We start from the raw sequence: 14,436 nt of genomic DNA, 5'->3' as shown, positions 1-14,436 counted from the left end.
ATTTGCTTTTGCTGACAAAAACAGGGCTCTTTTTTACGTAGCAATAGATGCTTCAAATGTGTGGCACTTGATTTTAATCAGATAACTAAGAGTTCACGTAACTGACAAACAGGAAAATTTGCTATAAATAGGAAAGATATGAAATATGCACTTTTGCACCAAAAAAACGTTAATAGCTCCACATGTGGGTCTGATGCAAGAGCGTTCGTGGGGTTCATGGGTAGCTTAGACCTTACCCTCATCAAGTGCTAAAACCGTTAGTTGCTCAGTTTTTCCTTTCAGAAAACGGGGGGTTGGACAATTTTGGAGTCTGAACTTGTAGAATTATTTCTGTTTTTGTCATTTTTAAGTTTTGACATAATTTCAAGATTTATAATTTTGATTTTTTTTCGTTGGTCTAATAGCCCATAGTTCTGTTCAATAATGGCACCAATAGGTGTGTTTCTTGAAGTAAAAAGAGCAACTGAACAATTGTTCAAGCGCTAGCCTGAGTTTTGATCAGTGTTTTTGGAAATTTAATAAAAAGGCAAGTAAATTTCAATCAAATTCACTAAAATTTGAAAAAATGTCCCCAAAAAGGAGGCCTCCATTTTGTGTACCACGAGCTGATGTGCGTAATTAGTTTACGTGTCTCAAATACTTCGTCATATTTGGAAGAATTTCCAGAGCCTGCATGTTCTGTTGCTCGCAAAACAATAAAATTTGACACTTCGTTAAGACTAAACTAAAAATAAATTACGTTGTTTGTCTTCTTAAAGAAAGAACATCTAGAAAAATGTGGGCATGTGCGTCAATTCAAATAGACTTTTTTCCAGGATTTTATTGGTTTTGGAAATGCAGATCTCGCGGTTAAATTGATTCATGCTGAGTGCAAAAACATCTAGCGTTGAGTATTGTGGGTTTTTTCTGGTGTTTACTGGCCCCGAAAAATAAAAGTGACACTTGCACGTCTGCTGACCAGATTACACAAAGTGCGAAAATATTGATGTGTTCTGGAAGCAGTTTTGTAATCTTACTTAATTACCATAAAAGGAAAATAACTATCTGTCAAAAGTGAAAAACTATTCTTCCGGCACATGTAGAATGTGCATATTCTTATTGCACTTTAAAATGAAGCATGATCTATTTTTGAGGCGGAAAACTAGTTTATTGAAAAAAATGTAGCATGGGAATTTAAACAGTGAAAATTGCACTTTGAACTCTCGAGGCTATGAAAAATCCCACCGTCTCAGTTTAACTTTTAAGCATGAGATAGCAATTATTTGAGGGTTAATTGCAGAATAGTCATATTTTTTAACTTTTGTTTTTGTATTGAATCCAACGAGAAGGATAATTATGTTACAATAAATCGAAGTCATGCTTAAGATCAAAATTCGAAGGCATTTTGATGGCAAAACAGTCCTTCAATTCAAAGTCGCTACCCTCGTCATATTTTGGATAAACTTTCAACCGAAGTTAATTGCAGATAACTTTAGTACAGTTGATTAATATCGCATCTGGTTTTTATTTATTATTATCAAAACAATCCCCAAATTTACAAATTACATTTTTGTCTAAATATAACTATTTTATAATATTTAAATCTAAATGATATTTAATGGCAATAAATTCCTCTACAACAAAAATTGCCGCCAGTTTTTTGGATTAACGTTTAGTCAATTTGTTTGCAAATAATTTTAGTGCAGTTCTTTTGGTTGGTTACTTTCAATTGTTTTGAAATCCAATTACCAGTAAACGTGAAATTTGCTTTCTAGTCAGCCATTTTACGCATTTGGAGATTTCAACGTTTCTACTACAACCTTTAAAGTGGAAAAAGTTTGCTGGAATTTTCATAAGGGGGTACCGCCGTTTTTCTCAACTGGTGAGAATGTAATGTTTTTAGTGAACTAAAACTATTAGTAACACTTGTACAAAAAGTGAGAAAAATTACCAGAAAAATTGAGTACTTGAAGGGATCTGCGTAGGCATCACTTTGTTAATGCTGTTCATTAACTGCTTTCTTAACGATTGACTTATGGCCCTGTTTTAAGTTGTTTTTAGCTTTACGCACAAATTTTAACGAGCTAAAATGCTACTGCAAACCAGAATTGTATGCTTTTTTAAATCCAAATAAGAATACGAATTAACTCTAATCCATTCAAATATAGCGCAGATATAAAATCAACCTCTATCAGAAACACTATCAAGGATTCTGGTCAAATTCCAATAAAAAACTAGGGATGACGGGAAGGAACATAAATTGATTGACAGGACCAAAATTGTGGGGAAAACGCAGGAAACAAATAGAAGTTTATCTAAAAGAACGCAAGAAATGCTCGCGGAGTATAGAGGAAATGAAAGTCTACGTAAACAATTATATTTTTGAGGTCCTCCGCAGGCTGCAATCCCAGTTTAAAATGGATTCTAAATATACGGGCTCTATGGAACTCAGTTGCTGTTGCGGCTGCTCAAGAATCCCAGCAGAACCCAATCTTCACGGTCTGCTTCTCGTGTTTTACACAGGCCTGGTTGTTTACTTAAATTGATTGACAATTAATAATCTAAACAAATGGTTGCGTGGTCGAGTTAAAGAAAACTAACGTAATTTTTTTGAAGATATGAATGTCCTTAGCGATATACTGTATTCAATGTCGTGCTGAATTCAATGTTGTAAGGTTCATTCGCTGTTAGTTATGTTGCCAGTTTCTTATAAGAAAGCTCTACTAACTTGGAATACGTTGCTATTTTGCAAGCTAGCAGCTAAAAATTGACAAGACTAAAGACAAATTTGATCACGGTAACTGTTTGTCAAGGTTCTATATTTGATACAAGTGAACTATTCATATAAAAGGCTTAAGATAAATAAAGAGATAAATATCATCTATAATATCATCAGAACTCGTTCCTGATCTCTTAATCATGTATAAAAATCACGTCAAAATTAATATTGTATATATCAAGTTACTGCAATACTTGCTTTTGTTGACATAAATAGGGATATTTATTACGTAGTAATAGATGCCTTGAAGATATGGCACTTGACCTTCACATGTGTGTCTGATGCAAGAGCGATCGTGTGTTTCACGGGTAGCTTAGACGTTACCCTCATCAAGTGCTAAAACCGTTAGTTGCTCAGTTTTTCCTTTCAAAAAACGGGGGGTTGGACAATTTCGGAGTCTGAACTTGTAGAATTATTTCTGTTTTTGTCATTTTTAAGTTTTGACATAATTTCAAGTTTTATATATTTGATTTCATTTCCGTTGGTCTGATCGCCCATGTTTCTGTTCAATAGTGGCACAAACAGGTTGTTTCTTGAAGTAAAAAGAGCAACTGGACAATAGTTCAAGCGTTAGCAGTTAGAGTTTGAACCACTGTTTTGGAAATTATCTAAAAAGGAAATTAAATTGCAATCAAAGTCCCTTAACTTCTCCGCAAAAATGAGGCCCTTAACTTCTCCGCAAAAATGAGGCCTTGATGTTATGTCCTAAGATTTGTTGAACCCCGGTTTTTGATTTTCTATCGTGTAAGACGAGACTTGAAATTTTCAATATTTTTTCAATAAATTTAATTATTTTCATAATTTAAATGAAACCTAACTAAAGTAGCTGTTGGTTGCGGAAAATATTAAAAGAAAACGAAAAGCATAAAAATGAAAGGAAATATAAAAATTCCAGAAACGTGCAAAAACTGTAGCTTCCTAAGCAAACTATCAAGAACGTCCGTCTCCTAAAAAGCTTTCAAAACCGGCAGGATTCTAAAATAAGGTCAAAAACGATCATTTCTTAAATTTACCGATCAAAAACAAAAAAACGATCAAAAACGATTAGTTCCTAAGATTACCTGTCAAGCACGCTTAAAACCGATCAAAAAAGGTCACTTCCCACATAATCGGTCTGGTCAACAGGGGTTGGGTTACTATCAAACTTACAGTTTCGTTGGAAGTGGCAACTGCTTGCTTTAGCTCTTCAATGTACTGCTCTTTTTCTTTTAATTGCTCACTTTGTTTCTCAATCTGACTTTTGAATTCTTTTTCTTTCCTTTTTCTCGCAGCTTCCTTCAAATTGTGTTCCTTCGTTTTTGCTTGAATTGATGCGTTCAGTTTTTGGATTACATTTTCCTTTTCTTTGATAGTTTTCTGCTGTTCTTTGATCTCCTTATCTTTATTATTCAGCATCTCAAGACATTTTGACTCGTTATCAGCCTTGACACCACTGGCCTTCATATTTTCAATTAGCGTCTGCTACCTCGGACTCTAAACGTTTTTCGTTGGCTTCCAGTTTCAGGACTTTCTGACGGTTCAGCTCCAACTCGTTTTTTAAACCCTCACAATTGGTTTGCAACTGATTGTTCTCTTGTTGCGTTTTTTCAACAACTAGCTAAAATACAAAAACAAATTGAAGACAAAATAAGAAACAGGAAATAATTACATATTTGTTGCAAAGAGCTGTCTCAATATATATAACCAATAAAAATCTGAGGGCAGAAGCCACCGAGGCGGTCAAAATAGCCAGAAAAAAATGTTGATGAAGAAAATAGACCCACAGTTTGTTAACTGCTAGTTACTTTGAGTCTTAGCTGGGAGACCAACACCTTCATTTTACTACATTGTCAATTGCAAATAGGTTTTCAGTGTCTCTTAATTTTGTGACAGCTTTGCGGAAAATGCGTCCAAAATGATTCTTTTTTGATCAGCGTGTTTTTTAAAAAAATTATTATCACTCAGTCTGATAGTGAAATGAAATTGAAATGGAACATTCTAGTCAGTCTAAAAATTTTCATATTTTTGGGATTTGAACATCGTACTTGCGTTGTATATTTCGCTTGCAAATTCTACCAGTGGTAAAGTTTTTGTGGTTCATCTATGTATCGTGTTCTTCAGAGACGTGCAATCGAAAAATTTAACGAACAAAAATATTAGTACCACTTGGTTCAGATGCAACTCAAATTTAAATATGATGTTTCTGCGCGGTCAAATCTTAGAAAAAACGGCCAAAACTATTTGCCTGCAGTTTAGCATACAATAGAAATTGAAAAGGCAACCATAAATGCTGTTCTCAGAAATTGTTCAAAAACAAATGCCAAAAAAATTGAGAAAGAAAAAATCAAAAATTAACAAAGTGAGACAGCCCTAAAGACTTCCAAAAAGACCTATAATTCACTGTCAGGCAAAAATTCAACAAAGCGTTAAGCTTGCCTGTGAAACGCAATGAAATTCCTGACCAAAAAATAGCGATCGTTTTGGAAGAACTCAGGACAGACATCGATACATTCTTATAAACAGAGACAGCAATTAAAGAAGAAGTTTTTGGAAATTCTTGACAACCTAACCATAGTCAAACAACTGAAAACGTTCATATTGCCCCAAAGTGGCACTTTTGAACAAAGGCAACAATATAAATTGCGTCTCCAAATACGCTGTTGGCGCCACCTCAAATCAGCAACAGACGCCGTCAGATAGCAAGAAATATCGTTTGAAACTGAAAAAAAGTTAGAATTCGTCAAAACTCAAAAATGGTCAAAACAGAAAAATTTTACAAGTTGAGACCAAAATTTTCTACACCCCCCGATTTTTGGAAGGGAAAACCTGAGGGCTTAGCACACGTTTAGAGTAACCTCTAAGCTACTCACGGACCCAACGAACGTTATTGCATCGGTCCCACAAGTGTGGCTATTAGCACTTATATAGTGCAAAATTGGCATTTCGGTATTTTCTCAATTATTGTTAAATTTCTTAAGTTGATTTCTAAGTTGCTTTTTGTGATATTTTAGGTAATCATTAGAGGTTAATTATTGTACATTCGAGATGTTTAAAGCCACGTAATAACCATCGGCGCTTATGTCAATAAAAGTAAATATTGCAGTAAATTGACATATACTATGTAAACAATGATCTAAATCACTCTCTTGACTAACCAATTAGAAACAAGTAGTGATGATGTTATAAATGATAAATATTTCATTATTTACTTTAACCCAATTATTGTAATAGTGAAAACCAATTATATTTGGAACCATTTGAAACTGTTACCAAGAGCAGTTGGCTCTCAGACTAAACTAAAATTCGATTCTTTAGCAACTTTAGTCTTTTTTTGCTAAGTTTTGCTAGATTTTAAGATCTTGCGAGTTTTAATTTAGTTGAGCTTTATTGAAAAGAAGTTAGCAACAATACTAGCTTTTGGCTGAAGCATTACAAACTTCAGCACAAGATTGAACGTAGATTGTCACTATGGATTTTCTCAACTTCAATCAAAAAAATTAAAGTTACAGTGCTTTAAAACGTCCGAGCGACGTCCGAGTTATCTCTGCAAGATCATTAGACAGTTGGATTCAATGAGGAACCAGGCCGGAGTAAAGATCGAGAGCCAGGCTGTGATATATCGGTTCCGTTGAGATTCTTGAGCGGCCGCTACATTTGGTCCGCCGACCCGGACAACAACACGAACAGCAACGAATCTTTCATTCAGTTTGGTGGACCAGAACAAAATCTTAACGTTGGTTTGAAATAGCCCCGATAGACAATGGAAAACAGTTGAATTGAAGTAGAGTGGTCAACTTAGGAGAAAGAGCAAGTTGACCTTCTCAAATTGTTCCCCAGCCACCTCACTGAGCTGAAAGGCTATATGACAAAAAACAAAGCAATGAGTGCCGAAAGTGCACATCAAGGATTCTTCGAGACGTACAACAACTTAGAAGCTAACAGAATGCAGCAGAAGCTACTACTGGAACCAAAGTTTTTAGAAGTTTCCCACAATGTCATCAAGCGTATATTGGAAGAAAAATGGCAAAGTTTTGAGACGGGTATTTGACAAAGTACCATTTCTCCGAGACATCAAAAGTTTCCGCACAAAATTTGTCGGTTATTGGAAAAACAAATTCGGGGATACAAATCAGTGAAAGCTGCTTGCCCAATTTTAAGTGAACTGTCAAATTTAGAGAAAAAGTTGAAAACAGAAAACTCAAGTGACTCCGAAAAACAGACACTCTGTAATCGTGTGGAACGATTAGTAGAAAAACTAAATGAATTCTAAGCAGAATCGATTTGAATGACAAAGCTAGAAAAATACTACCGAGAACTATTGAATTGCAGTAAAAAAGGAGTTACTATTAGGACCTGATCAAGCAGTACGGGCGCAGCAAGGATTGTGAAACCAAATACAGTTAGTGTCATCCACATCCGCTGGTGATAAAGACCCAAACAAAATTGTAATTGATACAAGAAATGGAGCAATAGAAAAGGCCAAAAAGAACGTCGATGTCTCTTCTAGGCCTTCTGCAACACACGGAAGCATACAAGAACCCAGTGTTGCAAACTCACGCTCATTGAAAAGGCGATGGATCGATGAAATGGAGATCCAAAACCTAAGAGCTAAGAAATCAACAGAGCAACGACTGCAAGATTGACATTTGGAGTTAGAGCAGGAGCGTGAGGAAATGGAACTTCTTCGGCAAAAAGAAGAATTGCAACAACGAAAAGACGAGCTACGTTTTCGACAACATGAACGAGAGCTTGAAAACGAAAAAAAGAAAGCTGAAGCCGACAAAGAGCAAAGGCGCATGGAAATTCAATTGACCAAAAAAGTTCTTGAGCATCTGGTTCTCAGGCAGACGAATTGCAAAATGTGGGATCAAGATGCAATCTAGAGAAAACGGCAGGCAGGGCAAAGTCAGTGACTCAACACTCTGGCCCTAGTCGGTCACTATCTCCAACTGCTGTAATCGTCCCTGCTAGGAATGTCACACAGAACAGAAGTGATAATCGTTTTAGTGCCAATCCGAAAATAATTCCGCTGTTCCAACCGGGTGCAAGCTTTTTCTCAACGCAACTGCAAGATTGGAGTATTCTCAAGAAACCAGAAATCCCTAAATCAGTTAGGGTAACAGAACCACAGACGTTTTTGTCAGAGACGACGTTCCAGCAACAAGAAGAAACAGCGTTCCAAAACAGGCAGAGAAGCCAGAGTCCCAAGCACAACTATCGCAAGTTTGGTGGAAAACCAAAACCAAACAACAGTAAGCCAAGCTACCCCACAATAATTTACCAAGCAATTGGTGATCCGAGAGGGTTACCAAAACTCAAACTGACGGAGTTCCCACTAGACCTCTTGGAGTAGCCCGAGTGGGCCGAATTTTTCGATGTCATTGTGCATCAAAAGCGGCTGAGCGATACTGAGAAGATACAGTATCCGAAGATTAGCCTCACTGGTCAGACTCGGCCTGAATTTCAGCCTGCACCTCACTCGGCTTGCATTTCAGCTTGACCTGGAATATGAGGGAGTTTTGAGTTCAGCAAGCAGAAAACTTTCCTTCGCAACTGAAAGGGCAGTGGCTACGAAACTTACAGGGTCATCGACTAATAGCAGCAAACTTGATTATATTGAAAGACTGGTTAGAATCAACTGCTTTCATACATGAAGATTTGTTAGCCCAGACAAACTCCAAGTTTCACAGCCGCGAGAAACCAAAAAAAGTACTTTCACCTCCAACGCTGGTGATTCTAGTAAACCAATGAATTCAGAATGTCCTTTCAAAGATGGACAGCACGCAATCTGGAGTTGTGAGAAATTTAAATCAATGTAGCTGAACGAGCGACGAGAATATGTGCATAAATTCAAAATGTGTTTCAATTGCCTGAGACCTGGCCATTGGTCAAAGGATTGCAAAAAAAGAACCTACAGTGTGCCAAATTTTGGACGACAACACAACAAACTTTTCCACAGCGACTTCTAAAAGAAATAGGCTGCAACAGGTGCCTCAGATACTACGACAGCAGTAGCAACAATGATCACACAAGTAGGTTTCCCTGTAGTGCAAAAAAACTGGTGAATGGAACCCACATCTGAAGAACTTGCCACATCAGAGCTACATGCGAAACGAAGTTCAAGTATTTCTTGGACAAGACTGCTACGACATCCGTCGCCCATTAGAATTCAAGAATTCAGACGATAGAACCGCACCATGGGGGTTAAATCAAATCAAAAATAGGATGAGCCATAAGTGGTCCCCTACAGCAAAGCAAGCAGCAACTCTTGTTGCAACATTAACCTCAGTGTCAGAGGACAAATTAGCAAGCCAGTTGTGTAAATGGTGGGATATCGAATCCTACGCCTCAAAGTGTGATGTCACCGGTCATTCAAAGGATGAGCAGAGAGCAATCAAAACATTGGAGCAAACAACTAGGTTCAAGAAAGATACGAATTTGGACTTCTGTGGCGAGAAAATGAACTGAAATTACCAATTAACTTCTACTTCTGATATGGTTCAACTCAAGTCCCAAGAACGGCGCCTACAGAAAGATGATACGTTACGTAAGCGTTATCTGGAGACCATTGACACTGTCGTCAAAGCTGGTTATATCCGCAGAGTTGAAAACGTTGAACTGAACGAAACGAAAGACAAGCTTCAATGGTTCTTGCCACATACTCCTGTGTCAACAACCCACATAAACCAAAGAAACTAAGGAGAGTGCGCAATGCAGCAGCAAAGAACCAAGGTTTAACGCTTAATGACAAACTTCTATCTGGACCAAATTTGCTGCAGTGTCTGATCGGAATCAATTTTCACTTCCGAGAAATAGCACTTTCAGCCGACATAGAGGTAATGTTTCTTCAAGATGCTGTCCCAAGCGATGACAGCCATTGCTACAATTTCTCCGGCAAAATGATCCAGAGCAGACGATAGAAGTCTACGAGTATACATGACACTTTTTTGCGGCTAAGAGCTCTGCTTTACCTTATGCATCAAGTGGCGAAAGTTAACACGAAAGACGAACAAAATCTTGTCAAAGCTGTCCAGAGAAACTTCTACATGGACGACTTCCTCAAGTCAGTCAGAACATCACAAGAAGCGATCAAAATTTACCAGAAAGTCAGAGAGATCCTCAGCAAAGGTGGATTCAATTTGACTAAATAGATTACGAGTGACGAAGAAGTCAAGGCACAAATCCCAGAGGTAAACAGATCAACGAAACTTTTCAGTGAAAATTTTCGAGGCTGGGCCTCAATTACCATCAATCTTTTGACTGAACTGGAATGTAGACACGGATAATCTCATGGTCCGTAGTGGAACTGAGCAAAAATTTCCAGCAAAAATAACTCAAGAGAATTGTGCTATCTTTTGTCTCAGCAGTGTTCAACCCAGACAGCTGCTAGACGAGGCAACTTGGAATCTCACCTATGTGATTGGAAAATGCCATGTAGCACCTATCAGACACACGACGATTCCAAAGTTAGAACTTCAAGCCGCAGTGTACGGAGTTCGTCTCAGTAGGCAAATATTAAGGGATCATGATGAAAAAATTGACAAAATTTATCATTGGACCGATTCATCTACGGTCTTACAGTTGTTATATTCCGCTCACAAGAAACAGCAAGCGTCTGTTGCCAACCGTGCAGCAGAAATACTGGAAAACTCTTCCCTGGATCAATGGAAACATTTCAAAAGCATCAAAAACCTCAGCAGATATTGGCACAAGAGGGATGTCCATTGAAGGCCGAAGGAGTCCGGGTGGTTAAACAGGCCGGCATGACTCCACTCAGATGAAGAAAAGTGCTCGAAGCCGTTGCGCCATGTGAACGAAGCTGAAGTTGAGCAAATTACTAGTACTGTAGCCCCAGAAACTGAACTAGACCAAATATTCGACTGGAGACGATACAGTAGATTCAACCAAATTAGAAACTTCATTGCCTATTGCATGAGGCTCAAGAGGAATCAGAAGGGGCCCCTCAAAGCAGACGAAATCCATCAAGCATAACATATTTTGTTTCGATTTGTTCAAACCGAAAGCTTCCCAAATGTTTCAAAGTTGATAGCAAACAGCAAAAAAAAACCTCAAAAACATTGAACTTTGTCAAATTGTCACCATTCAAAGAGAAAGACGGAACTATTCGAGTGAAAGGTCGACTGAAACATTTGAATCGCGATTAACATGCAAAGCATCCAATTTTGTTGCCAGCAGAACATCCAGTCGTACAACTTCTGTCGGAGAGAGCGCATTGTGACAACCTACACGAGGACACAGAGTATGTGAGAAACATTCTTCAACAAGAGTTCTGCATTGTTGGATTTAGAAACTCATTAAGGAAAAGCAAGTCAAGATGTGTCAAATGTTGGCGCAGAAACCTGCAACCCAATTCATCCACCGATGGGGGATCTACCCAGACAACGACTTGATGAACTTGTGTTCTCATTCGCTCATACCGGCGTCCAGTTTCTACGATGTACGTGGAAGAGATGGTGCTGCCTCTTCACTTGTTTAACAACTAGAGCAGAACACATCGAAGTGGCACAATCAATGGACACCGAGTCATGTCTAGCGGCAGTGACAAGGTTCTTTGAAAGACGTGGCTACCCGAACACCATCATCAGTCACAACGGAACAAAATTCGTTGGAGCATCTAATGAGCTGAAATCGTTTATGGACGCATGAAACAAAGCTGAGATTGAAAATGACTGCGCGCAAAAAAAAGATTGTTTAGAAATTCAATCCCCCTGGAGCTCCACACTTTGGTGGAATCTGGGCAAGACTGAATCAAAATTGTAAGAAAGTCATGATTGCAATCTTGGACAACATAAACCTCACCGACGAGGTACTCAATTTTACAATATGTTTTGTAGGGCAAACACTCAACGCAAGATCCCGTACAGCACTAAGTTATGACCCTGGTGATTTGAGCGCACTCACACCAAACCGTTTCTCGTTAGAACGGGAAAACGCAAGTACACCATTCATGCCATCCATTGAACGCTACCATGACCTGAGAAAATCCTTCAAATTGGGCCAAGCATATGCCGGTATGATATGGAAAAGATGAAATCTGGAATACCTTCCACGATGGAACCAAAGATGGTCAAAAGAACATATGCAAAACCTGAAAGAAGGCGAGTTATTTTGGCTATTAGATGACTCTGTTAAACGCTGTGAGTACAAATTGGGATGAATTGTTGAGATCTTCACAGGCAACGATGGTGTTTCCGAGATCGAAAACAGGGCCGGCAATGTTGGCACCACTTCAAATCAGCAACAAATGCCATCAGACAGCAAGAAAAAACGTTTGAAACTGAAAAAACTTAGAATTCGTCAAAACTCGAAAATAGTCAAAACTGAAATTTTTGGGACCGAAATTTTGTACACTTCCCAATTTTTTGAAGAGAAAACCTGAGCAACCGGAGGTTATTGCACACAGTTAGGGTAACCTCTAAGCTACTCAGGGATTCAACGAACGTTATTGCATCGGTCACACAAGTGTGGCTATTAGCTTTTATATAGTGCAAAATTGGCATTTTTCGATATTTTTTCAGTTATTGTTAAATTTCCTAAGTTGTTTATTTTATGATATTTTAGGTACTCCTTAAAAGTCAAGTTTTGTACATTCGAGATGTTTAGAGCTACGTAATAAACATCCGCGCTAATGTCAATAAAAGTAGATATTGCAGTAATTTGACATTTACTATGTAAACAGAGATCTATATCACTTTCTTGATTAACCAATTAGAAACAGGTAGTGATGATGTTATAAATGATATGTTTTTGGTTATTGACTTTAGCTCAATTGTTTGAATAGTAAAACCGAATTGTATTTGGAACCATTAGAAACTGTTTCCAAGAGCATTGTGTTTTCAGATTAGACTAAAATTTGATTCTTTATCAACTTTAGCTCTTTTTACTAAGTTTTGATAGATTTTAAAATTTTGCGAGTTTTAAGTTAGTTGAGCTTACTTGACGAGAATTTAGCAACAATACTAGCTACTGGTTGAAGCCTTACATAATTCAGCAGCACGAGAGTGAACATAGATTATCACTATAGATTTTCTTAACTTCAATCAACAAAATTAATGCTACAGTCCTTTAAAACGTCCGTGCGACTAATTATTTCTGTGAGATCATTAGACAATTGGATTCAGTGAAGAACCAGGCCGGCGTAAAACTCGAGAACCAGGCTGTGATATATCGGTCCCGCTGAGATTCTTGAGCAGCCGCAACATACGCGATTTTGAAGTTTGGTAACCGATTCTGTTTTCAAGGTTAAAAACAGCCAAGTTTCTGAGGCGAAATGATTGCCTGGTTATAAAAGACCTTTAAATTTTAGGGCAAAATTTTAGGTTCAAAGTGTGATTTCACTAGGTTTAGAATTTGCTAATGATTTGTTTCTCGACAATTGTTTTATTGTTTGTCTCACCAAAAGAGGCCTACTGAAATAATTTCTAATATCAGTTCCTGTTTTTCTGGAGCGTCTTTGTTAGTGTTGATCATACAGAGTGGCCCCTAATAATAGAGGCGGGCTACTAATTGCACTTGAAAATGTTGACTTCAGCTTTAGTGTCTTATCAGTCAATTTCAATATTTCAAATATAGGTTTTTTCAAAAATACTTTTTTTCTGTTGTTTTTATGCCGTCTTGGTTACCATCTCAATGGCCAGATTTTTTGTTAGCCCTCCCAATTTAAGAAACTGGGACTTTTAAGTGAATTGACCAAATTTTTCGGTTCATCTAGTTTAGCACATCTGCAATGAGTTCAATTGGGTGGCAAAAATCCTTCTCATGTATATGACTCACAGATGAACAATTGTTAGCTGATCCTATTTTTGAAGAAATTTTGCTGAATCAATTTACCAACATAGCCACTCTCAAACTTTCACATCAACTCCATATTGTTTTTTGATCTTCAGAAAATTGTGGCTGTGGTTCAGCGTCTCCGAAAACTTTGGACAATTATACCATAGTTTTTAGAAATTAAGTTAAAAATGCTGCTAAAAGCAGTAGTCGTTTATTTTAGTTGAGGCAACAATGTTTGGGAAGTGTTTATCGTTTACATGATTTTTGGTTAAAGAAAGTTACCTTTTTGTCGACTTTAATCCTGTATGTTAGCTTCATTTCACAAAAGAGAAAAGGTCTCAACGAAGAGCAGTTTTTTGTGTCGAACACATTGCAATGTTTGAACAAGCGGCCAACTGGACAAAAAAAAGGAAAAATATTTCAAAGTGCATAATAGTTAAAAAATTGGCAGGTTTAATCAAAACTGACAGACACTTTTCGTTCGCAGAAAACAAGCAAATTCTCAATAAAAGAAGTGTTTGTTCTTAGAAAAATGTAAACAGAGAAACTGCGTACAAGCTAAAGTTTTCCTCATCATCAGGTAATTTGGTAAAGGCCAATTTGCTAAGTAGCTTATTCACTTCAGTATATCAACTGGTTTTTGAATTCGGTTTTAATTTTGCTTAACGCAGTTTTAATTTCTAACGTCAGCTTTTCCGTCAGTAAATTCGCTTCATAACTTCTGAAGATTCTCGATTGTTAATCTGCTGCCTAAAATGTCCTGCCTCATATTTTGAATATTGCCTCATCTGGTCTACCTATTGATTATTATTGTTAGGATGTCAATAACTTGGCCTAATTTAACAAAGTTTTCACCTCTGAGGCCTATGCACCAGAAGGGTGCCCAAGAAGATGTCAAAAATTAG

General features: G+C 37.5%; 2 protein-coding genes across 2 annotated transcripts in view; one reads left to right on the top strand and one right to left on the bottom strand.

Moving 5' to 3' along the window:
• LOC142339444 (uncharacterized) overlaps positions 1-14,436 on the top strand; it is a 512,010-nt gene that overhangs the window by 71,566 nt on the left and 426,008 nt on the right. The gene's annotated exons all lie outside the window — the stretch shown is intronic.
• The window catches only part of LOC142340079 (uncharacterized), a 29,060-nt gene that overhangs the window by 12,003 nt on the left and 2,621 nt on the right, over positions 1-14,436 (bottom strand). The window contains exon 2 of the mRNA XM_075390493.1: positions 3,908-4,355. Within this exon, the coding sequence (XP_075246608.1) occupies positions 3,908-4,201 (294 nt within the window). The 5' untranslated portion in view covers positions 4,202-4,355. The remainder of the gene's footprint in view (positions 1-3,907; positions 4,356-14,436) is intronic.

Source organism: Convolutriloba macropyga, chromosome 5 (genome assembly GCF_964194025.1).
Source record: "Convolutriloba macropyga chromosome 5, txConMacr16.3, whole genome shotgun sequence".
Classification (NCBI taxonomy): Eukaryota; Metazoa; Xenacoelomorpha; order Acoela; family Convolutidae; genus Convolutriloba; species Convolutriloba macropyga.
This window is presented reverse-complemented; position numbering and strand designations above follow the sequence as displayed.